Source organism: Oncorhynchus clarkii, chromosome 2, assembly GCF_045791955.1.
Source record: "Oncorhynchus clarkii lewisi isolate Uvic-CL-2024 chromosome 2, UVic_Ocla_1.0, whole genome shotgun sequence".
Classification (NCBI taxonomy): domain Eukaryota; kingdom Metazoa; phylum Chordata; class Actinopteri; order Salmoniformes; family Salmonidae; genus Oncorhynchus; species Oncorhynchus clarkii.
Genome location: NC_092148.1, coordinates 81,571,127 through 81,597,348, shown reverse-complemented (window position 1 = coordinate 81,597,348; position 26,222 = coordinate 81,571,127). Strand labels below are relative to the sequence as shown.

The 26,222-nt window shown below is 43.4% G+C and overlaps 1 protein-coding gene across 7 annotated transcripts; it reads left to right on the top strand.

Annotated features, from left to right (window-relative positions):
- LOC139374804 (AMP deaminase 3-like) lies at positions 1-26,141 on the top strand. 7 transcript variants are annotated; one of them, XM_071115951.1, is made up of 17 exons: positions 1-39; positions 786-842; positions 11,496-11,598; positions 18,507-18,732; positions 18,944-19,112; positions 19,260-19,425; positions 19,675-19,894; positions 20,004-20,133; positions 20,273-20,467; positions 20,733-20,864; positions 20,941-21,104; positions 21,585-21,711; positions 22,031-22,194; positions 22,391-22,511; positions 23,337-23,510; positions 23,768-23,878; positions 24,128-26,141. In XM_071115951.1, the coding sequence occupies exons 1-17, from the start codon at positions 16-18 to the stop codon at positions 24,302-24,304; spliced, it is 2,460 nt and encodes an 819-aa protein (XP_070972052.1). In that variant the 5' UTR covers positions 1-15; the 3' UTR covers positions 24,305-26,141. The 7 variants fall into 7 exon arrangements, with proteins under 7 accessions (XP_070972052.1, XP_070972068.1, XP_070972060.1 ...); XM_071115967.1 differs by lacking the exon at positions 1-39 and having other exon boundaries at positions 582-842; positions 18,510-18,732; positions 20,004-20,137; positions 20,277-20,467; XM_071115959.1 differs by lacking the exon at positions 1-39 and having other exon boundaries at positions 664-842; positions 18,510-18,732.
- The last annotated feature ends 81 nt before the right edge of the window (positions 26,142-26,222 follow it).

Here is a 26,222-nt window from a genome sequence, read left to right as displayed (position 1 = left end):
GCATCACCGCCTGGTATGACAACTACTCTGCATCTCACCGTAAGGCACTACAAAGGGTAGTGCGTACGGCCATGTACATCACTGGGGCTACTCGCTGTTTATTATCTATGCATAGTCACTTTGCACGTTCCTACATGTACAAATTACCTCGACTAACCTGTACCTCTATATAGCCTCATTTCTGTTATTTTATTGTGTTACTTTTTATAAAAAATGTACTTTAGTTTATTCTGTAAATATTTTCTTAATTCCATTTCTTGAACTGCATTGTCGGTTAAGAGCTAGTAAGTAAGCATTTCACAGTAAGGTTGTATTCGGCATATGTGACAAATAGAATTTGATTTGACTGGATACCAAATTTCTGTAGACATGTATATAGGGGCAGTGCAAAAACTCACAGAGATCAACATTAACATTGCACTATAAGTTCAGTCATGCATTGCACCCAGTTTCTCTCTAAAGATGTGCATGAGGAAGTTATGACCAATCAATTTGTGGTGTATAAATAGCTTCAGAACTGGTTCAAGAAAGACAAAAAAAGAGAGAGAAAAAAAGCATATAAGGAAGTTGGCTTACGGACATTTAAACACTTTCCATCATACTCTCGGGAAAGTTAGGTTTAGTTGGGCTACATGTAGTTAAAAGTGTATCACTCTTATTGAAACATAACTTTTGTTATTTTACAGTTTCACTTCATGGTGCTATTATTTGCATAAACTGGTGATTTTCGTTTCCCAGCCGGCAGTGAAGGCATTAACTAGCTGTGTGCCTGCTCATTTCACTAGCACGCACACATCCATCTAAAGCAGAGGTGTTCTCCACTGCTGAATAACACAGACCAGGTAAGAGCAGCTTCAAACCTAACACACACGCATATAAATACATACACCTTTGTTTATGTAGTGTGCACACCTATTGTAACTACAGTATATTCAGAAAGTATTCATACCCCTTGACTTTGTGTTGTGTTACAGCCAGAATTTAAAATGGATTAAGTACAATTATAACAACAGAAGGTGAGACCCAGATGCAGATGGTTTGAGCTCTGATATTTATTATAGTCCAAGGGGTAGGCAAAAGGCAGGTCGGGGACAGGCAAGAGTTCATAACCAGGTCAGAGTCCAAAACAGTACAGGGCGGTAGGCAGGCTCGAGGTCAGGGGCAGGCAGAATGGTCAGGCAGCCAGGCACAGAGTCAGGATGTTCAAGGGTCAGAAGCAGAAGGACGAGAAAAACAGAGACTGGGAAAAACAGGAGCTAGGAGAAAAACGCTGAACTGGCACAGACAAACAGAAAACACAGGTATAAATACACAGGGGATAATGAGGAAGATGGGCGACACCTGCAGGGGGTTGGAGACAAGCACAAGGACAAGTGAAACAGATCAGGGTGTGACAATAATTTAGTTTTCAGAATTATTTGCTAATTTATTGATAATGAAACACAGACATATCTAATTTACATACAGTGCCTTGCGAAAGTATTCGGCCCCCTTGAACTTTGCAACCTTTTGCCACATTTCAGGCTTCAAACATAAAGATATAAAACTTTATTTTTTTGTGAAGAATCAACAACAAGTGGGACACAATCATGAAGTGGAACGACATTTATTGGATATTTCAAACTTTTTTAACAAATCAAAAACTGAAAAATTGGGCGTGCAAAATTATTCAGCCCCCTTAAGTTAATACTTTGTAGCGCCACCTTTTTCTGCGATTACAGCTGTAAGTCGCTTGGGGTATGTCTCTATCAGTTTTGCACATCGAGAGACTGACATTTTTTCCCATTCCTCCTTGCAAAACAGCTCGAGCTCAGTGAGGTTGGATGGAGAGCATTTGTGAACAGCAGTTTTCAGTTCTTTCCACAGATTCTCGATTGGATTCAGGTCTGGACTTTGACTTGGCCATTCTAACACCTGGATATGTTTATTTTTGAACCATTCCATTGTAGATTTTGCTTTATGTTTTGGATCAGTCTTGTTGGAAGACAAATCTCCGTCCCAGTCTCAGGTCTTTTGCAGACTCCATCAGGTTTTCTTCCAGAATGGTCCTGTATTTGGCTCCATCCATCTTCCCATCAATTTTAACCATCTTCCCTGTCCCTGCTGAAGAAAAGCAGGCCCAAACCATGATGCTGCCACCACCATGTTTGACAATGGGGATGGTGTGTTCAGGGTGATGAGATGTGTTGCTTTTATGCCAAACATAACGTTTTGCATTGTTGCCAAAAAGTTCAATTTTGGTTTCATCTGACCAGAGCACCTTCTTCCACATGTTTGGTGTGTCTCCCAGGTGGCTTGTGGCAAACTTTAAACAACACTTTTTATGGATATCTTTAAGAAATGGCTTTCTTCTTGCCACTCTTCCATAAAGGCCAGATTTGTGCAATATACGACTGATTGTTGTCCTATGGACAGAGTCTCCCACCTCAGCTGTAGATCTCTGCAGTTCATCCAGAGTGATCATGGGCCTCTTGGCTGCATCTCTGATCAGTCTTCTCCTTGTATGAGCTGAAAGTTTAGAGGGACGGCCAGGTCTTGGTAGATTTGCAGTGGTCTGATACTCCTTCCATTTCAATATTATCGCTTGCACAGTGCTCCTTGGGATGTTTAAAGCTTGGGAAATCTCTTGTATCCAAATCCGGCTTTAAACTTCTTCACAACAGTATCCCGGACCTGCCTGGTGTGTTCCTTGTTCTTCATGATGCTCTCTGTGCTTTTGACGGACCTCTGAGACTATCACAGTGCAGGTGCATTTATACGGAGACTTGATTACACACAGGTGGATTGTATTTATCATCATTAGTCATTTAGGTCAACATTGGATCATTCAGAGATCCTCACTGAACTTCTGGAGAGAGTTTGCTGCACTGAAAGTAAAGGGGCTGAATAATTTTGCACGCCCAATTTTTCAGTTTTTGATTTGTTAAAAAAGTTTGAAATATCTAATAAATGTCGTTCCACTTCATGATTGTGTCCCACTTGTTGTTGATTCTTCACAAAAAAATACAGTTTTATATCTTTATGTTTGAAGCCTGAAATGTGGCAAAAGGTCGCAAAGTTCAAGGGGGCCGAATACTTTCGCAAGGCACTCACTGTAAGTATTCACACCCCTTGGTGTCCTTGCTCAACACTGCAATGTCTCTGACCTCCTCCCTGTAAGCTGTCTCATCATCGCCAGGGATCAGGCCTACCACCACTGTGTCGTCTGTAAACTTAATGATGGTGCTGGAGTTGTATGCGGCCATGCAGTTGTGGGTGAACAGCATCGCCTGTGGGGCCCCCATGTTGAGGGTCAGCATGGCAGATGTGTTGCCCAGGATCAAGTTGCAGAGTGAGGTGTTTAATCCCAGGGTCCTTAGTTTAGTGATGAGCTTGGATGGCACGATGCATTCTCACATACAGTCGTATTAAAAAGTTTGTGCACCCCTCTGAGGCTGCATAATAATTTACTCTGTCGTCACAGAAAATGATCACAGTGGCATGCCATTCATTTTCTAATAAAAGCTGAGTACTGGGGTATTGTCCAGACAAAGAGTTTTAGTTAACAATATTAAGTTGTATGAAATTAAATCAGATGTGAAAAATATGCTATGCAAAAATGTGGGCACCCTTGTCTTTCTGTTGATTTGAATACCTACTTACCAACTACTTAGCACGGATTAATTGGAACACACAATTGGTTTGGTGAGCTCATTAAGCCTTGAACTTCATAGACAAGTGCATCCAATCATGAGAAAATGTATTTAAGGTGGCCAGTTGTTCTCTTTGACTCATGGGGGCCTCAAAACAACTCTCAAAGGACCTGAAAACAAAGATTGTTCAACATTATGGTTTAGAGGAAGGCTACAAAAGCTATCACAGAGATTTAAGCTGTCAGTGTCCACTGTGAGGAACATAGTGAGGAAATGGAAGACCACAGGCACAGTTCTTGTTAAGGCCCGAAGTGGCAGGCCAAGTGAAATATCGGAGAGGCAAAGGCGAAGGATGGTGAGAACGGTCAAAAACAGCCCACAGACCACCTCCAAAGACCTACAACATCATCTTGCTGCAAATGGTGTCACTGTGCATCGTTCAACAATTCAGCACACTTTTCACAAGGAGAAGCTGTATGGGAGAGTGATGCGGAAGAAGCCTTTTCTGCACACACGCCACAAACAGAGTCGCTTGAGGTATGCAAATGCACATTTGGACAAACCAGCTTCATTCTGGAAAAAGGTGCTGTGGACTGATGAAACAAAGATTGAGTTATTTGGTCATAACAAGGGATGTTATGCATGGCAGCAAAAGAACACAGCGTTCCAAGAAAAACACTTGCTACCCACAGTAAAATTTGGTGGGGGTTCCATCATGCTGTGGGGCTGTGTGGCCAGTGCCGGTACTGGGAATCTTGTTAAAGTTGAGGGTCGCATGGATTCCACTCAATATCAGCAGATTCTCTGGTTAATAATGTTGAAGAATCAGTCACAAAGTTGAAGTTACGCCGGGGCTGGATATTTCAACAAGACAACGACCCAAAACACTGCTCAAAATCTACCCGGGCTTTTATGCAGAGGAACAAGTACAATGTTCTGGAATGGCCATCCCAGTCCCCAGACCTGAATATCATTGAGAATCTGTGGGATGATTTGAAGCGGGCTGTCCATGCTCGGGCAACCATCAAACCTAACTGAACTGGAGATGTTTTGTAAGGAGGAATGGTCCAAAATACCTTCATCCAGAATCCAGACACTCATTAGAGGCTATGGGAAGTGTCTAGAGGCTGTTATTTTAGCAAAAGGAGGCTCTACTAAATATTGATGTGATTTTCCTTTGGGGTACCCAAATTTATGCACCTGTCTAATTTTGTTTTGATGCATATTGCACATTTTCTGTTAATCCAATAAACCTAAATTCACTACTGAAATATTACTGTGTCCATCAGTTATTTGATAGATCAAAATGAAATTGCTGATCCAAACACCCAATTATTTATAAATGGAAATCATGGAATTTGTCAGGGGTGCCCAAACTTTTTCATACGACTGTATGTGTTCCTTTTTTCCAGGTGGGAAAGGGAAGTGTGTAGTGCAATAGAGATTGCGTCATCTGTGGATCTGTTGGGGTGGTATGTGAATTGGAGTGGGTCCAGGGTGTCTTGAATGATGGTGTTGATGTGAGCCATGACCAGCCTTTCAACACATTTCATGGCTACAGACGTGAGTGCTACAGAGCAATTGTAATTTAGAGTTAGAGTTATTGAAGTAATTATGCATAGATAATAACAGAGGTTAGCAGCGGCATAAAAGAGGGGTTGGGGGGGCTATGCAAATAGTCTGGGTAGCCATTTGATTAGATGTTCAGGAGTCTTAGGGCTTGGGGGTAGGAGCTGTTTAGAAGCCTTTTGGACCTAGACTTGGCGCACCGGTACCGCTTGCTGTGCGGTAGCAGAGAGAACAGTCTATGACTAGGGTGGCTGGAGTCTTTGACAATTTTTAGGGCCTTCCTCTGACACCGCCTGGTATAGAGGTCCTGGATGGCAGGAAGCTTGGCCCCAGTGATGTACTGGGCCGTTCGCACTACCCTCTGTAGTGCCTTGCGGTTTGAGGCCGAGCAGTTGCCATATCAGGCAGTGATGCAAACTGTAGAAGCTTTTGAGGATCTAAGGACTCATGCCAAATCTTTTCAGTCTCCTGAGATGGAATAGGTTTTGTTGTGCCCTCTTTACGACTGTCTTGATGTGCTTGGACCATGTTAGTTTGTTGGTTATGTGGACACCAAGGAACTTGAAGCTCTCAACCTGCTCCACTACAGACCCGTCAATGAGAATGGGGGCGTGCTCGGTCCTCCTTTTCCGGTAGTCCACAATCATCTCCTTTGTCTTGATCATGTTGAGGGAGAGGTTATTGTCCTAGCACCACACGGCCAGGTCTTTGACCTCCTCCCTATAGGCTGTCTCGTCATTGTCGGTGACCAGGCCTACCACTGTTGTGTCATCGGCAAACTTATTAATGGTGTTGTAGTCGTGCCTGGCCATGCAGTCATGAGTGAACATGGAGTACAGGAGGGGACTGAGCACGTACCCCTGAGGGGCCCCCGTGTTGAGGATCAGCATGGCGGATGTGTTGTTATCGGCCTTACCACCAGGGGATGGCCTGTCAGGAAGTCCAGGATCCAGTTGCAGAGGGAGGTGTTTAGTCCCGCCTCTGGCCGAGAATTTTCTTGTTTGCTTATGGCCCTAGACAGCTCATGAGTGTGGTCTTAGTGCCAGCATTGGGTTAAAGGGGTTAATAGACATCTATGAAAAATATAGATGAAAACTCTCTTGGTAAATAGTGTGGTCTACAGCTTCTCATGATGTATTCTAACTCAGGCGAGCAGAACTTTGAGACTTCCTTAATATTAGAGATTGCATATGAGTTGTTCTTAACAAGGTGACACACAGAGATACACACTATTTGTTGTGTTTGTTGGAAAGCAGACTGAACCAGGTTTTCCTCTAGGGTTTTACCCGTGCTTGGGTCTATTCCATTTCTCTTTATCCTAAAAAACTCCCTAGTGCTTGCCGATGACAAGCATACCCATAACATGATACAGCCACCACCATGCATGAAAATGTGAAGAATGGTACTCAGTGATGTGTTGTTTTGTATTCAGGACGTAAAGTTAAATTCTTTGCTAAATGTTTTGCAGTTTGCAGTTTTACTTTAGTGCCTTATTGCAAACCGGATGCATGTTTTGGAATATTTGTATTCTGTACAGGCTTTCATATTTTCAGTCTGTCAATTAGGTTAGTATTGTGAAGTAACTACAATGTTGTTGATCCATCCTCAGTTTTCTCCTATCACAGCCATTAAACTGTAACTAATTTAAAGTCACCATTGGCCTCGTGGTGAAATCCCTGAGCAATTTCCTTCCTCTCCAGCAACTGAGTTAGGAAGGACGCCTGTATCTTTGAGTGAATGGGTGTATTGATACACCATCTATATTGTAATTCATAACCTCACCATGCTCAAAAGGATATTCAGTGTCTGCTTTTTTTACCCATCTATCAATAGGTGTCCTTCTTTGTGAGGCATTGGAGAACCTCCATGGTCTTTCGGGTTATATCTGTGTTCGAAATGCAGTGCTCGACTGAGGGACCTTACAGATAATTGTATGTGTGGGGTACAGAGATGAGGTAGCCATTAAAAAATCATGATAAACACTATTATTGCACACAGAGTGAGTCCGTGCAACTTATTTTGTGACTTGTTAAACCTCTACGGGATCGGTGTCCCTATACCGGGAATGTTGTTGCTAACGTGCGCTAATGTGACTAGAATGACGTTGTAAGTGACAGCCAACAGAACATATCTTATATGTCTTATATGTGCAGAAAGCTTAAATTCTTGTTAATCTAACTGCACTGTCCAATTTACAGTAGCTATTACAGTAAAAAATACCATTGTTTGAGGAGAGTGCACAACAACAAAAACACTTTTATCTCGGCAACTGGTTAGTTACATTCACCTCTGAAGGTAAATAATGTACTTACATTCAGTAATATTACTCTCACTTGTCATTTTGAGGGTCCCTGCAATAAAATGTAGCATAGTTTTGTTTGATAAAATCAATTTTTATATTAAAATGTAGGAACTGGGTTCTACAGTTTGAACCCCTGTTGTTTCTGGGGTTTATTGGTCACATACACATGGTTAGCAGATGTTAATGCGAATGTAGCGAAATGCTTGTGCTTCTAGTTCCGACAGTGCAGTAATATCTAACAAGTAATCTAACAATTCCCCAACGACTACCTAATACACACAAATCTAAAGGAATGAATGAGAATATGTACATATAAATATATGAATGAGCGATGGCCGAGCGGCACACGCAAGGTGCAATAGATGGTATAAAATACAGTATATACATGTAATATGAGTAATGTAAGATACGTAAACATTATTAAAGTGGCATTATTTAAAGTGGCATTGTTTAAAGTAACTAGTGATTCATTTATTCAAGTGACCAGTGATTGGGTCTCAGTGTAGAAAGCAGCCTCTCTGAGTTAGTGATTGCTGTTTAGCAGTCTGATGGACTTGAGATAGAAGCTGTTTTTCAGTCTCTCAGTCCCAGCTTTGATACACCTGTACTGACCTTGCCTTCTGGATGGTAGCGGTGTGAACAGGTAGTGGCTCGGGTGGTTGTTGTCCTTGATGATCTTTTTGGCCTTCTTGTGACATCGGGTGCTGTAGGTGACCTGGAGGGCAGGTAGTTTGCCCCCGGAATACATTGTGCAGACCACACTACCCTCTGGAGAGCCTTGCGGTTGAGGGCAGTGCAGTTTCTGTACCAAGCTGTGATACAACCCGACAGGATGCTCTCGATTGTGCATCTGTGAAAGTGTCAGGGTTTTGGGTGACAAGCCAAATTTCTTCAGCCTCCTGAGGTTGAAAAGGCGCTGTTGTGCCTTCTTCACCTCACTGCCTGTGTGGGTGGACCATTTCAGTTTGTCTGTGATGTGTACACTGAGGAACTAAAAACTCTCCACCTTCTCCACTGCTGTCCCTTTGATGTGGATAGGTGGGTGCTCCCTCTGCTGTTTCCTGAAGTCCACGTTCATCTCCTTTGGTTTGTTGACGTTGTGGTCTTGTGACATCGGGTGCTGTAGGTGTCATGGAAGGCAGGTAGTTTGCCCCCGGAATTAGTATGGTGTTGAACACTTGAGCTCTAGTCGATGAACAACATTCTTATAGGTATTTCTCTTGTCCAGGTGGGAGAGGGCAATGTGCAGTGGCGATTGTGCCGCCCGAACTGTTGGGGCGGTATGAGAATTGTAGTGGGTGTCGGTTAAGGTGGAGGTGAAATGTTGTTTTCCAGGACACCACACTCCGAGTGCCCTCACCTCCTCCCTGTAGGCTGTCTCATTGTCGTTGGTAATCAAGCCCACTACTGTTGTGTCATCTGCAAACTTGATGATTGAGTTGGAGGCGTGCATGGCCACGCAGTCGTGGGTAAACAGGGAGTACAGCAGGGGGCTGAGCATGCACCCTTGTGGGGCCCCAGTGTTGAGGGTCAGCGAAGTGGAGATATTGTCTCCTACCTTCACCACCTGGGGACGGCCCATCAGAAAGTCCAGGACCCAATTGCACAGGGCGGGTTGAGACCCAGGGTCTCCAGCTTGATGATGAGCTTGGAGGGCACTATAATGTTGAATGCTGAGCTGTAATCAATGAACAACATTCTTACATAGGTATTCCTCTTGTCCGGATGGGCTAGGGCGGTGTGCAGTGTGATGGCGATTGCATCGTCTGGGCAATATGCAAACTGAAGTGGGTTTAGGGTGTCAGGTAAGGTAGAGGTGATATGATTCTTGACTGGTTTCTCAAAGCACTTCATGATGACAGAAGTGAGTGCTACGGGGCGGTAGTCATTTAGTTCAGTTATCTTTGCCTTCTTGAGTACAGGTACAATGGTAGCCGTCTTGAAGCATGTGGGGACAGCAGACTGGAATAGGGATTGAATATGTCCGTAAACACACCAGCCAGCTGGTCTGTGCATGCTCTGAGGACGTGGCTAGGGATGCCGCCTGGGCCAGCAGCTTTGCGAGGGTTAACACGTTTAAATGTTTTACTCACGTCGGCCATGGAGAAGGAGAGGGGGACACAGTCCTTGTTAGCAGGCCGAGACAGTGGCACTGTATTATCCTCAAAGCGGTCAAAGAAGGTGTTAAGCTTGTCTGGATGCGTGACATCGGTGTCCGTGACTTGGCTGGTTTTCTTTTTGTAGTCCGTGATTTCCTGTAGACCCTGCCACATACGTCTCATGTCTGAGCCGTTGTATTGCGACCCCACTTTGTTCCTGTACTGGCAAGACGGTAGGAGCAAGATGGCGTCGTGGTCGGATTTGCCAAAGGGAGGGCGGGGGAGGGCTTTATATGCATCGCTGAAGTTAGAGTAGCAGTGATCAGTGATATTACCCCCGCGAGTACTACAATCAATATGCTGATAGAATTTACGTAGCCTTGTTCTCAAATTTGCTTTGTTAAAATCCCCAGCTACAATAAATGCAGCCTCAAGATATATGGTTTCCAGTTTACATAGAGTCCAGTGAAGTTCCTTGAGGGACGTCGTGGTGTCTGCTTGAGGGGGAATGTACACACCTGTGACGATAACTGTTGAGAATTCTCTTGGGAGGTAATATGGCTGGCATTTGATTGTAAGGATTTCTAGTTCGGGTGAGCAGAAGGACTTGAGTTCCTGTATGTTGTTATGATTACACCATGAGTCATTAATCATGAATCATACACTCCCACCCTTCCTCTTCCCAGAGAGGTGTTTATCTCTGTCGGCGCGATGCATGGTAGAAGCCCGGTGGCTGAACCGATTCCGACAACATATCCCGAGGGAGCCATGTTTCCGTGAAACATAGGATGTTACAATCTCTGATGTCTCTCTGGAAGGCAACCCTTGCTCGAATTTTGTCTACCTTGTTGTCAAGAGACTGGACATTGGCGAGTAGTATACTCGGGAGCGGTGGGCGATGTGCACGTCTACAAAGCCTGACCAGGAGACCGCTCCGTCTGCCCCTTCTGCGGCACCTTTGTTTTGGGTCGGCTTCTGGGATTAGATCCATTGTCCTGGGTGGTGGTCCAAACAGAGTATCCGCTTCGGGAAAGTCGTATTCCTGGTCGTAATGGTGGTAAATTGACGTCGCTTTTATATCCAATAGTTCTTCCCGGCTGTATGTAATAAGAATTAAGATTTCCTGGTGTAACAATGTAATAAATAATACATTAAAAAAACACTGCATAGTTTCCTAAGGACTCGAAGCGAGGCGACAATCTCTGTCTGCACCATCTTATTATTTTACCAGATCTAATCTGTTATATTATCCTACATTAATTTCACATTTCCACAAACTCCAAAGTGTTTCCTTTCAAATGGTTTCAAGAATATGCATATCCTTGCTTCAGGTCCTGAGCTACAGGCAGCTAGATCTGGGTATGTCGTTTTAGGCGAAAATGGGGAAAAAATGGTCTGGTCCTTTTTTTACTTTTTTACTTTATATTTTTACTCCTGAACTTATTTAGGCTTGCCATAACAAAGGGTTTGAGTACTTATTGACTCAAGACATTTCAGCTTTCATTATTTATCAATTTGTAAAAATGTATAAAAAAAATACTTTCACATTATGGGGTATTGTGTGTAGGCCATTGATACAACATCTCAATTTTGTCCATTTACAATTCAGGCTGTAACAAGAAAATGTTGAAAAAATCAAGGGGTATGAATAATTTCTGAATGCACTGTAACCACTTATTCTGTCTCTCGTAGGATGCATTTGCACAGGTAGCCCATTTCTGATATTTTTTCCTCAAATGATTAAATGACTAAATGTATAGCAGTTACAACACTGTAAAGACCCAGCTTTTAGCCTTATGATAATGAGAGTGTAGTGTGCTCTAGATAGTGAGTTCTATTTTTCTGCTCTGTGAACCATGGTTTTATAATCTTGCCTTGTATTCTGCGGTTTAGGTGTTTCCTGTACATTTTGCATATTTGGCCCTGATATTAAAGAAGATGAAGAGAAGAGACACGCCCCAATTCAAGCAGAAGTCCACTCACAACTTGGGGAAAAGTAAGCAGTGCAGTGGAAACCCACTCACACACACAGAGACGCACCTGCACACACTTTGCACATGCATATTCGCATGTACTTTTACACACATATCAATGCAAGAAACACAGCAACTGGGCCAAAAGTATGTGATCGAATAAGGAAAATCTAGTGTCTACTCTGCCCTCAGATACCATGCCAGCCCTGACATTTCTTGACTCTCTGCCCAAAAAGAATCTGAGTTCTGAGGTGAGAATGCAGCCCAGGGCATTCCATTGTTCTCTACCTGCATTTATGAGCTAAGAACAGGGCATACTGTACAACAGGGTGCAATAACAAAACACACACATTTACACTGAACAATACTGTGTTGATTGAGTTGACACACATACACTCATAATCATGTGCAGCACCGCAAGCATGGGTGTAACATTGTATTTTATTTGGTGATATTACTACATTAGTATGTCTTGATAGAGGAAATATGGTATGTGGTATGATTGACCCACAACATTTGACACATGCAAAGGTTGGATGTACCTTCAGTTTTTTTCATCAGAGAGAGAGCAACAATTTGGAGAGATTGTCACATGTCAGGCCTTTAAGGAGAGCATAGCCTCTGTACCAACAGTCCATATAGTATGTCTGTAAACACTTCCTCTATAACTGAGTTGCTGTTGGTAATAAGAGAGCTGGTTCTCTTATCTCTGCTGAATGGTGTAAGAGACCTTCTCATTCCTAAATTTAGAGGCCTCGCTGCCACCATACTGTTACGCAGGAGCTGGTTTATCAAGTGAGCTTAAGCCTACAGAGCCCATGCCTACGCTAAGCCTAAGGTGTGTTTTGTGTGCTTTCACACACAACAGTGTAATTATTGACTCTGACTACCATTTGTATGGTGTCCGTCTGGTCTGTCTTCACAATAATTCATAAGAGGTGTTACATAATACAATTGCAATGCCAAAGTTACTCAAGCATAACAGTAACTTGAGAGAGGTTGTGGTTATGTGTGGCTCTGAGTGGGAGTGAAAGATGGGGAAGTAGTTTTGTGTCTGGGGAGGGCAAGACAAGACAGGACTGACACACATACACCGAACTCTGTGGGATGGGCATGTACTACAGCAACACTAGTCATGTTTTGCCCAATTGTTTTCCTGCAAAGAAAGGAGAGGCCAGGAGATTAAGCTCAGCTGTAAAGAAATACAAATAAATAGAACTAGTCCCCTGAGAGCACCACACACTCCACTCATCTGATTCTGTAGCAACAGGACACAACACTGAACAGGTAAACAATGCACAACTTACTGTATCTACCACCTTCTCAACTGTATTACACTTTGGAGTAAGTAGTAGGCCTGTGTGTCTACATTCTTTTGGGGTTTTGCATGTTTTGACTGGAGATGATTTACATATTTTGAACTGCCCTCTAGCTGTCTTGTTCCAGACCCTTTCCATTCCCTGTCAGTGGACTAGTGTTATTATTACACAGCACAAATAGTTCCTGGCATTTGTCACCCAGGTGATTCAGCATACTGCTGTTGGATTACATTATGTTTGCTTATGTAAGGGCTTGGGGAGAAAGCTTGTCTGTTGACACCCAGCGTATAGTAAGGGTAAAGGCGGACACTAGGCCACTCACTGCAAACAGGATTCGGTACTCTATGCCTGGTGTCCTACGTCAAGGTCTATCAAAGTATATGGGGTTGGGAATGTATGCAGTTTACTGCAACATTGTGTCCTGGCTGGTTTCATTCAGTATGGCAGAATGTTTCAGGGACAGAGTGTTCCATACATTGCCATTAGCTCTAATGGGCACAGCACATTTTATTCTGTCAGGTACTTGTATTCTTGGTCCTGTTCTGGATTATGGAAACCTGTTTAATCTCAGTTGTCTGGCCAACACAGTAAAGGGCGTGGTTGCTATGCTCCTGGCAGGCAGGCAAGGCCCAGATCTGGGTATGGCTTTTAGTAGAGGCAGCTGGTACAGACAGACAAGCATGTGTTCTCTCTTTGTCATTTAGTAGAGCATCTTGCTTGCCTCCCTCAAGGACATGGCTAGAAGATCAAAGGCAAAGAGGTTGCCTCCTGCCAGTAATGATCTATTCAAGAAAGCATTATGTCCTCTGCTCTCCTGTTCCCCTTAGAACTGTTATAGTGCGTTGTGGGTGGTCAAGAAGCCATCACCCCATACTACAGTAAGTCACTGCCTCACCCCCGTGCTGAGAGCCAGTTGTGACATACACAGCTTGGATTAGCTGGCCTGGTTTCCGTGATGCTCCCAGTCTCCTGAAATAGAGAGGGAGAAGGATACTCAAGACACAGCAACAACCAACTGCCTCATACAGATAAACAACTGAGCAAAGCCAGAGAAAGACACACTGAAATACATAAAGACACTGTATCACACTGAAGAGACAGAGGCAGTTAGAGACTACTGTCAAAACAGAGACCAAGACAGTCACAACAAGCAGTTAGAGACTACAGTCAAAACAGTCAAAACAGAGACAAGACAGTCCCAACAGGCAGTTAGAGACCACAGTCAAAACAGAGGCCAAGACAGTCCCAACAAGCAGTTAGAGACTACTGTCAAAACAGAGACCAAAACAGTCCCAACAGGCAGTTGGAGACTACAGTCAAAACAGAGACCAAGACAGTCCCAACAAGCAGTTAGAGACCACAGTCAAAACAGAGGCCAAGACAGTCCCAACAAGCAGTTAGAGACTACTGTCAAAACAGAGACCAAAACAGTCCCAACAGGCAGTTGGAGACTACAGTCAAAACAGAGACCAAGACAGTCCCAACAAGCAGTTAGAGACCACAGTCAAAACAGAGACCAAGACAGTCACAACAAGCAGTTAGAGACTACTGTCAAAACAGAGACCAAGACAGTCACAACAGGCAGTTAGAGACTACTGTCAAAACAGAGACCAAGACAGTCACAACAAGCAGTTAGAGACTACTGTCAAAACAGAGACCAAGACAGTCACAACAAGCAGTTAGAGACTACTGTCAAAACAGAGACCAAGACAGTCCCAACAAGCAGTTAGAGACCACAGTCAAAACAGAGACCAAGACAGTCACAACAGGGAGCCACACCTGCATCATAGTAGTGATCAACACAGTCATAGAAAGAGATTCACAAGAGAGACAGAGAGTCACCACTGGGAAATACAGACTCGTCACTCAGAGCCAGAGAGCCAGGCATGGCCCGGATGACTGCAGAAGGTAAGAGAAGAGTGAGCGATAAAGCTACCTACTGACCATCTTGTTGTGTTGTGTGATGATGGACGTTAAGTGAAAGGCAGAGCTCATTGAATGCCTATGGCTTGGACAACTCTGAGGGTCAGGATCTACGGGATAGAGCACTTCCTATGTGCAAGAAAAGACTGTGACAATAGCCAAACGCAGAGAAAGGGGCATTTTCAGAGGAAATGAAAATCAGTTAGGATAAGTTGACAGTTTGATGATGATGTGTGTTTGGATTCTATGTTATGGTGTGTAGAGGCATTGACCTTCCTCACAGTGTAACATGTACGCTGGGAGTTGGTAAGCAAGTCCAGGGAGTGTTTTTAATAAATAAATGAACATAGACCAAAACAAACACACGGGTAGCGTACAGACATGAACACTGGAACAGAAACAATAAGGCCTCGAACCAAAGGGAGTGACATTTATAGGGAAGGTAATCAGGCAGGGGATTGAGTCTGATGAAGCGCTGATGTGCGTAACGATGGTGACAGGTGTGCGTAACAATGAGCAGCTTGATGACTTCGAGCCCCGGGTGAGGGAGTATACGTGATACACGGACTCAAAGTCAACAACTAAATCATGACAGCAAGTAAAACACTTAATAAATGACACCGTTTTTTGCTATCATTAAAACTAACCTAATATGCACTGTTGTTGACTGTGTTGTATGTAGTCACATCCAAAATGATTTGCACCCTTGATAAAGATGACATAAAAAGAAATATATCTAAAATAATACAAATACCGAGCTACAGTATATTGTCAATGCAAAAAAAGGGACCATTATAATATTGTATTCTAATACAATTGCTCAGAGAAAGAGAGCAATAATACAATCCAAAATAGATAGGTGCTAAAATTATTGGCACCCCTGTTTTCAATACTCCTGCACCCTCCCCTTGTGAGGATAACGGCACTGAGACTTCTTCTAAAATGTTTTATGAGATCAGAGAACACATTGGGAGGGATCTTAGACCATTCCTCAATACAGAATCCTTCCAGATCCTTGATCTCCTTTGTCTGCGCTTATGGACTGCCCTCTTCAATTCAAACCACAGGTTTTCAATGGGGTTCAAGTCCGGAAACATAGATGGCCATTGAACATTTAAAATGTTGTGGTCAATTAACCATTTCTTTGTCGATTTTGATTTGTGCTCTGGGTTATTTTCTTGCTGGAAGATCCACTTGCGGCCAAATTTCAGCCTCCTGCTAGAGGCAACCAGGTTTTTGGCAAAAATATCCTAGTACATGGTAGAGTTCACATGATGCCATTGACCTTAACAAGGGCCTCAGAAACAATGGAAGCAAAACAGCCCCATAACATAAAAGATCCACCACCATATTTTACAGTAGGTATGAGGTCATTTTCTGCATTTGCATTCTTCTTTCGAGGCCAAACCCACCGCTGGTGTGCATGGCCAAATAGCTATATTTTCATCTCATCTGACCATAACACCCAGTTCTTATCCAAGTGCCAATGCCGTTTAGCAAACTCCAGGATTTACATTGGTTGGTTGCTCTCAATAAAGGCTTTTATTATCCAATACCAGGGAATGGTGTCCAATACCAGGCAAGTTGACCATTATTCCAATGGTTTTAAACTTCTTAATTCTTGCCCTAATAGTGGTATATTTGTATTTTGTTGGGGGGATTGAGGAAGCTGTTCCCCAATATGGTCTGTATTACAAAATATATATTTTTTTGCATCCTGTGCGGTATTCATATTTCCATGATCAGCTATAAGTTCATAAACACTTTATATATTGACATATCCTACTATATGTCACACACCTCCTCACACTTGTATGTTTTTATGCATACTCAACCTCAACCAGTGCAGTAAAAATTACACGACCAAAAGTATGTGGACACCTGCTCATCCCACTCCAAAATCATGGGCATTAATATGGAGTTGGTCCCCCCTTTGCTGCTATAACAGCCTCCACTCTTCTGGGAAGGCCTTCCCCTAGATGTCGGAACATTGCTGCAGGGACTTGCTTCCATTCAGTCACAACAGCATTAGTGAGGTTGGGCACAGACGTTGGGCGATTAGGCCTGGCTCGCAGTCGGCGTGCCGATTTATCCTAAAGGTGTTAGATGGGGTTGAGGTCAAGGCTCTGTGCAGGCTATTCAAGTTATTCTACACCGATTTCCACGAACCATTTCTGTATGGACCTCGCTTTGTGCACGAAGATATTGTCATGCTGAAACAGGAAAGGGCCTTCACCAAACTGTTGCCACAAAATTAGAAGCTTTGTTCTAGAATGTCATTGTATGCTGTAGCATTGACTTCCCTTCACCGGAACTAAGGGGCCTAGCCCGAACCATGAAAAACAGCCCATTATTCCTCCTCCACCAAACATTGCAGTTGGCACTATGCATTCGGGCAGGTAGCGTTCTCCTGGCATCCGCCAAACCCAGATTCGTTCGTCGGACTGCCAGATGGTGAAGTGTGATTCATCACTCCAGAGAACGCGTTTCCACTGCTCCAGAGTCCAATGGCGGAGCGCTTTACACCACTCCAGCCGACCCTAGGCATTTTGCATGGTGATCTTAGGCTTGTGTGCGGCTGCTCAGCCATGGAAACCCATTGCATGAAGCTCTCGACGAACAGTTCTTGTGCTGACGTTGCTTCCACAGGGAGTTTGGAACTCGGGAATGAGTGTTGCTACTGAGGACAAATTATTTTTACGCGCTATGCGCTTCAGCACTTGGTGGTCCCTTTCTGTGAGCTTGTGTTGCCTACCGCTTCGCGGCTGAGCCATTGTTGCTCCTAGACATTTCCACTTCACAATAACAGCACTTACAGTTGACTGGGGAAGCTATAGCAGGGCATAAATTGGACGAACTGACTTGTTGGATAGGTGGCATTCTATGATGGTGACGTGGAAAGCCACTGAGCTCTTCAGTACGGCCATTCTACTGGCAATTTTTGTCTATGGAGATTGCATGGCGGTGTGCTCGATTTTATACACCTGTCAGAAAGGGGTGTGACTGAAATAGAAGAATCCACTAATTTTAAGGGTTGTCCACATACACTACAACATATGTTTTTCCTGTTTTGTATCATATTGTACAACAGCTAATGAAACTAAAACTGTAAAAGTGTGATCAGTGTTATTTCCTGATAGTGGTTGGTTTAAATCAGCCTGTTTGCATGGGCAGGAGTTTCGGCTTGCCTGGTGACATTACCAGTTGGTAAATTGGTTAATAGACCAAAAACAAGGAGAGTTCCAAACCTCTCTGCCAATAACAGCTAGTTTTACCTTTCCCCTCCCCACTCAGACCACAGACAGTCCTAAATTATTGCTTGAAAACTATTTTTTTGCTAAAAATACATTTTTATGCATTTTAATGGAAAACTATTACAGTAAGGTACATAATTGTTACGCATAAATGTTTTGATGTTGATATACAAACAGCTGCATTGGACCTTTCAATACATTATTAATGCTTTTTCTAAAATGATTTATAAACAAAATATATATAGTCACTTACATAATTGGACACAGAGAGGCTGGGTGGGTAAGTCTTCATTTATACGTAATTTATAAATCCATTTTAAGGACATTGAGCATATGTCACAACCATGTGTGTTAAACCTAAAAAAGGACATTATATTTCATGTATACATGATCAATCCTGCATAATAAAAGCTCCTGTGTGTTCCTCTGTTTCAGTAGAGATGCCGCGTCAGTTCCCCAAGGTCTTGCTGAGCGAGGTGGATGAGTCAGTGCGTCTGCTGGCAGAGAAGGTGTATGCCTCGGCGCTGAAGGAGGAGGACACCAAGGATTCCCTGTCCATGTACACGGTGTCCGAGGACTGTCCCATCGGCATGAACCAGGTCCGGGAGCGAGAGATGCTCAAGGAGATCGCTGAGCAGTACTCTGAAGAGAGCACTAAAAGGTCAGAGGGCACAAATCAATTAATGGGGTCTAATTGTCAGTTTGATTCAGTTCAAGTCAAATGAACTTAAATTCCTGACTTTTTGTCAGTTAGGTTAATTTTCCTCAAGTGACTTGAACATCATGGAGTTGACCTCACTTGATTTTCAATAGGAGTCTGCATATAGTCTGTATTTTCCACCTATCGACTTGTATGATGTTGGTTTCTCCAGGAAGAAGAGTTTCAAAATGAAGCGTTCCCAGTCGTTATCTCAGCAGTTCCCCAGTTCCCTCAACATCTGTCCAGAGTGGGCTTTGTCTGTGGTCGCCCCTCTGTTCACCCCTGGCGCCCACTCCCTAGAGTTCCAGAGGGTCACTATTAGCGGAGACTATTGTGCAGGGGTAAGGGGCATTATACAATAATATATTCATTCATCATGTAATCACAGCACAAATAATTTCCTACTACATGCAATGGCTGAAAAGTTATATCAAGGCATGGGCTGGCCATTTCTAATTCCTATGGTCTTGTCAACACGTTTTTCCCAGATCACAGTGGAGGACTATGAGCAGGCAGCCAAGACCCTGATTAAAGCCCTGTTTATCAGGGAGAAGTACTCCAGGCTGGCCTACCATCGCTTCCCCAGGACCACCGCCCAGTTCCTCCGCAGCGCTGAGAACCAGAAGTGGAACGTGGAGGAGGAGATCTTGCCAGGTAGAAAATCAAACTGTACACAGCCGGGCATCAACCACATACCAATACCTGCTCATCAATCTAACAAGTTCTACAGTGTAGGACATTTGATCAAAGTGCTCTAGGAACAGCTTTGCCTTGATTACTTCTGAGCTCAAGCTTTCGAAAAGGACCCAAAGGAATAGTAACTCCACTCGAGACACTCAGATTCTTCTTAAGCCGTTTCCTCTCTCTCCCTTCTGTTCACCCATCTAATCCTGTCCTCTGTAGACATGTGCCCCTGCCCTCAAGAGGGGGAGGATCCATACACTACGGAGGGCATCCCTGATGATCTGAACTACGCATTGCAGATGAAGGACGGCATTGTTTATGTGTACAATGACGCAGAGGCCCTGAAGCAGCAGCAGCCCCGCAGCCTGCCCTACCCTGACCTGGAGACCTTCGCCATTGACCTCAGCCATGTCCTCGCCATGATCGCCGACGGGCCCACGTGAACACCCCGCCGCCCACATCATCACCTCACACTGACTGTTGCCCAATTCTCAATGACCCATCTATTACGGTGTTTGTAATATCATCTAATATCATTCTTCTCACAGGAAAACCTACTGCCACAGACGACTGAACTTCATGGCCTCCAAGTTCTATCTGCATGAGATGCTGAATGAGATGGCTGAGCTGAAGGAGCTGAAACGTGTTCCTCACAGAGACTTCTATAACGTCAGGAAGGTTGGTGATATATAGAATATAAGGTGTAATACAAATAAATAGGGTTGAACAACTCCCATGATTACATTTCACTGACTCAAGCTGTGCTTTAGAACAAACTGACACATTTTTTCTGGCTTATGTTTCCTCATACATGCAGGTAGACACTCACATCCACGCAGCTGCTTGCATGAACCAAAAGCACCTGCTGAAGTTCATCCAGACCACCTACAAGACCGAGGCGGACCGAGTGGTGCTGGAGAAGGGGGGCCAAAAGCTCACCTTGAAACAGGTGTTTGACACCCTGACCATGGACCCCTATGACCTCACTGTGGACTCCCTGGACGTTCACGCTGTAAGAATGTTCCCAAAACACTTCATATTCTAATGCTTGAAATAATATTGGACAGTATTTAGGTTATTACAGATTATAGGTTACATCAATTTAACACATTTAAAACACCTATTCTGTTTCACGATTAAACTGTTCATGAGCAGTTTATAGCACCTTTATAATGCACATATGAATATTCAGAATTAAGTCTGTAAACAATTGCAGTTTGGCACTAGGTTCCATGTAACTTGGCAGCAGTTTCTCTGAGAATGGTGTTTACTCTTAGGGAAGGCAAACATTCCACCGCTTTGACAAGTTCAACTCCAAGTACAACCCAGTGGGAGCCAGCGAACTCCGAGAGATTTACCTGAAAACAGACAACTACATCAAAGGGGAATACTTTGCTCGCATCATCAAGGTATAGCGTCAACTTATGCACAACTTCACTATCATGGGCATCTCTAACATCCTGCTATTCACTTCCTCTATAACAGGAAGTGGCCCATGAGTTGGAGGAGAGTAAGTACCAGCACGCAGAACCCCGTATGTCCATCTACGGCCGCTCCCCTGTCGAGTGGGAGAGCCTGGCCTCATGGTTCATCCAGCATAAGGTGCACTCCCCCAACATGCGCTGGGTCATCCAGGTGCCCAGGATCTAGTAAGTGCTACGAATAGAAGAATTATGCACATCCAAACCTGGCACAGAAGCTGGACAAATTTAAGATAAAGGCAATGCTGCTCTCAATGCTGATTTTAAAACTAGTGACACTATAATGCTTCAGCCGTAATGGTATTTGTAAGACTACACCACTTGTAATGGTTCCATGACAGTGGACACGTATAAAATATGATGTGTTACATTGTAAACTAGGGTGATGGTCCATATTCAATAGCTGTTATTTAACTTTTACCCCGTTGATTAACAGCTCTTGTTTGCACATACCAATTAATGGTAGGTGTGTAAGACGCACAAAGGCTAGAAGGAATGGTGCTGCTACTTGTACAAACAAAGGCAGTGGTCAACATTATTATCAAATCAATCAACAGTTGAACTGAATCAATCATCAGTCTTACAGTGATCGAGCAAATTACATGTCTAAAGATATCCGTTTCACAAATGTATCGTTTTGTCTTGCAGTGACATTTTCAAGTCGAAGAACATAATACCGAACTACGCCAAGCTGCTGGAAAATATTTTCCTCCCACTGTTCAAGGCTACAGTCAATCCACAAAAGAACAAGGAGATGCACGTTTTCTTGAAATATGTGCGTATTTACAACACACGGCAGGGTGGCTAAACTTTATCAGACTGCTTCTACAAGTCAGAAATGTTGGTGAAAGAGCTATAATTCACATTCATCCTAATAATCAAAATGTTGATATAAGATTGCATTTATACAGTGGTACTTTACCCTGGGTCTCAAAGCATCTTACAGTGCATGAGAGTACCTCACTACTTCCTCCACCACCAATAGGTAGCACCCTCCTGGGTCTAGCATCATGCATGGCAGACATTTTGTTCCAGAATGTCTACCGTGCACCAGTTTATGGCACATGCTCAGATCCACACCTCCTGTCCTGTAGGTAACTGGGTTCGACAGTGTGGATGATGAGTCCAAGCACAGCGACCACATGTTCTCCTACAAGAGCCCCAAACCTGAGGAGTGGACCTCAGGCGAAAACCCACCCTACAGTTACTACCTCTTCTACATGTACGCCAACATCATGGTGCTCAACAACCTGAGGAAGTAAGTCCATGCTCCGGACAAGGGTGTCAAGTAAACATGTATTGTATTGATAGTATTCCCATGTGTAGCCTACTGCTATGATTAAAGGTAGACTCAGCAATATAAGGTATAATATATATTTATTTGTCCTACTGTTACATAAATATGTCTTCTCCGTCTTTATGTAATGTGACGCATCATTGTTTGTTTTCCCCAGGGAACGAGGCCTCAATACCTTCCAGTTCCGGCCCCACTGTGGCGAGGCCGGGTCCATCACCCACCTGGTCTCTGCCTTCCTCACGGCAGACAACATCTCCCACGGCCTCAACCTAAAGAAGGTCCGACACCTCAACTCTGACCCCTAATCATTACCTATGAAATGGCCAAGATTGGGTAGTAACGGATTACATGTAACAGGGATTATAATCTTTAAATGCGGTGCTGAGCCACAGCTTTCAGTGGGAATGGAAGCGTTTCACTTCTGCTCTAATCCATTTCAAATCTCCAAAACGGCCAAAATTGCTTGCTTTCTACAGAAACTTTTTTTTAACCCAAAAAAGTCAGACAGCCCACTGGCTGAGAACTGAGTTATTCCACATTTCATCAGGATCTTTGTGTCAAAGGGGCATTATTGATCAACGCAGCTCCATCCTGTTTAGTTCCCAATGTCTGGGATGACACTTGACAAATCAGCTGCTTACTCAGCTACATTTCTAGTTTCAGTGGAAACGAGTACACCAAAAACGACCTGCGTCTTTGCAGACAGATCTACGTGTTTTTGTAAACTTTTAGTCTAGTCAGAATATTTGCACAATTGATCATCCAAATCATGAAGTAATCAGATTTATCTGGGATCTGTTACATCTGTCTATTGAAGGCGTTATCATACCTGACTGTTATGTTAAGGGTTGGTCAGTAAATCAAGACCTATATTTGCACAATCGGAGATGAGGTTTGGGAAAGCTTTCTCTGGAACTTGACAGTGAAGCTGACCTTTTAGTAGTGATGCCATTTCATCAAGAAGATGCAGCAGACAGCTGAGCCAGGACTTGCCTAAATTAGGTAGGCAGTTAGAAAGGGAACTGATCGGTCATGGCCCTGGACATGGGTCATGGCCAAGACAAAGGGAGTGTTGACATCTCTCCATCACTCTCCTTCCCCAGAGTCCTGTGCTGCAGTACCTGTACTACCTGGCCCAGGTCCCCATCGCCATGTCTCCTCTGAGCAACAACAGCCTGTTCCTGGAGTACTCCAAGAACCCTCTCAAGGAGTTCCTCCAGAAAGGCCTGTGTGTGTCCCTGTCCACCGACGACCCCATGCAGTTCCACTACACCAAGGTCACTGGGCACTTCAGTAGATAGATCTAAAAGGATTGGATAGGTGTAAGCAATGTGGCAGAAGTTACAACTAGCCCACCAGAAGGCAAGATGAAGCTATCACCATAATGTTTTATATCTATCCAACCCAGCCGCACAGCTGCAAGAGTAACAATTGTAAAATCAATGTTTGACGGTCAATCTTCTGTGTGTGAAATAAAATAGCATGTTAGCAAAGAAGCTTTGGGAAAACTCCCGTCTGTTTGTTCATGCTGCAGGAGGCCTTGATGGAGGAGTATGCCATTGCAGCCCAGCTGTGGAAGCTAAGTACCTGTGACACGTGTGAGATCGCCAGGAACAGTGTGCTGCAGAGTGGTCTGTCTCATCAGGTACAGTAAACAACAGCAAATACTTGGTAAATAGAACTGCTTGATAAATTGTAGTGTTGTGGTAAACACTAGTAATGCCTGGCATGCTATGACAGATGTCTTAAACCTCCTGAAAATTACGCTCAGGAGAACACACCATGACATCACCTCATAAGTGATTTCTGTAGCCATCCCCCTCCTCATGTAATTCCTGAGTATGCCTCAGTGTGCTGTGTCACAGAGGTGAAGGTCCCCCTTTACTCCTGCCAGGAAAAGATGCACTTCCTGGGGCCCAACTACCTGCAGGACGGGCCGGAGGGAAATGACATCAGACGGACCAACGTGGCTCAGATCCGCATGGCCTACCGCCACGAGACTCTGTGCAATGAGCTCAGCTTCCTGGTGGAGGCCGTAAAGACCGAGGCCAGCGGAACCCAGGTAGAGTGACCACAGCAGAGAGACCCTTTTCACACTACAGAGCTGAGCCAGGCATAACCAAGCTGAGCCGTACAATGCTTGCCGTGTCAGTGGTTACACATTCACTGCACAGTAGTTGCTAGAACCATGCTGGAAAGGTCAATGTGAAAAGATAGTATCTGAGACAGCACTGTATGGTTTGGGTCAGGAGATAATGTGACCTTTAGTCTCTCTCTATTTCAGCTCTAGACCACAGCCAAATACTGTACTGGGTTGTTCCATGAAATTAGTGCCTTTTGCATCCCTTTGTTATTTTATGTAGAAATTGTACACCAATATTGAATTTTAAAGCCTTTTATATTAAATAGTGACTTTTAATATAGACCACATGGAGAATTCAATCAGATTTTTTACTTGAACGAAGACTTGCTAAAGTGCGAAAACTCAGCATTTTAACATGTCCCAACATGCACCTTCTGTGACTTCTCGGAAGATTCAACCCATTTAACCCTTAAATGGCTCAAGTTTTCACCATCATGGTAAAGCCCTAGTTATTTTGTAGCTTTGACAAAGTCATTTCTAAAAATGATTATTAATTTAATCTGATTAGTGATTTATTTACATCAGTCCCTCATTTTAACGTCAACCATGTTACGTGAACTGAAATTCTGTTTTAATATATTGAAACCATTCCTTTATAGTTTTTTCAAAAGAAACATTGAAAATCTAATAGTCAAATCATAGTGTAAAAGCAGGTGAGCTGGTTCTACTCTTCTTGGCCATTTGCTGGTGTTTAGTGGCAGAAAACTGAGAAGGTCAAGCATAACACGTCAACCCTGTTACCCATAGATATACAGATAGAAGCTTGCATTCAATTGCCCCTCCCTGTTGTACACAAGCTTCTATTCCCACTCTCACATGGGGATTTATGCCTGATTTAAGATGAAATCGTCAACCCTGCTACAGTCAACCCTGTTACTTTATTTGGCACTTAATAGGCTCTAGTAAATAAATAAAAAAATACCTTGAGATGGGAAATTTGGTTTTTATTAAGTTGAATGTGTGCACTTTATGATAATGTAAAATTATTAACATTTTTTTTAGAGCAAGTTACACTTCTCAAAAGGCACCGAATTGGTGGAAAGATCCAACTGTTACTGGGCTATGGTAATACTGAGAGAATAAGGCACCATGCTATATGAATAAGACCGTACTGTGTAAGCTACACCCCATCAAGCCAAGCTAACAGCACCATACCTCATTTGCATGCAGGTTTTTTTATCTTTGAGAAAGCAGAACTTACTCGCTACGTAATTTTCTCATGTTCAACTAGAAAACCAGTTTTGTATTTGAACATGAGAGCCAGAGGGACACTGCCTGTACACTGCCACTCCCAGGTCCTGTTCAAAAAATACTACCAACTGTGCCAATACAAGAGTTCTCACGCCAGAATGAAAGCCAATCCGAGAGCATAGACATTTTTTTGTTGTTCTTGTCTTTCTATTTGAATTACAGTACATAAATGGTAGAAGGGATATTATTGTGTTCTATCAGGTGAAGGGACTGACATTTAAAGAAGTTACTAAGTTTGTAGCTGGGTATGAGAGCGAGTGGTGTTTTCTATTATACAACTTTGGTAAGGTGTTAACTACGGAGCACTTTCTATAATGTTGAATGCTTCTCTTATGTGGGCATCATATCATGGTCAAAAAGCATTGACAAAAAGGTGAACTGTAATCATGTGGCGACTATGACAAACTTTCATCCTAGAATTGGTTAATTGTCTGAATGCAGCATAAATGTCACTCAACTGTACATGTATGATCGGGAAATTTGTTTTTATATGACAATAAAGAGATACTTAGAATAGGCGTCTGTGTCAAATACTGTAACAAATGCACCTGAAACACAAAGTTGGTCAAATATGAGACTGACAACCACCTGAGGT

What these genes read in the sequence shown, in the direction of transcription:
- LOC139374804 (XM_071115951.1), top strand. Translation starts at nt 16, where the DNA reads ATGACAACTACTCTGCATCTCACC. An exon ending in CACTCACAACTTGGGGAAAA is followed by an intron (nt 11,599 to 18,506) that starts GTAAGCAGTGCA and finishes CCTCTGTTTCAG; the next exon opens with TAGAGATGCCGCGTCAGTTC. An exon ending in ATCCAGGTGCCCAGGATCTA is followed by an intron (nt 21,105 to 21,584) that starts GTAAGTGCTACG and finishes TTTGTCTTGCAG; the next exon opens with TGACATTTTCAAGTCGAAGA.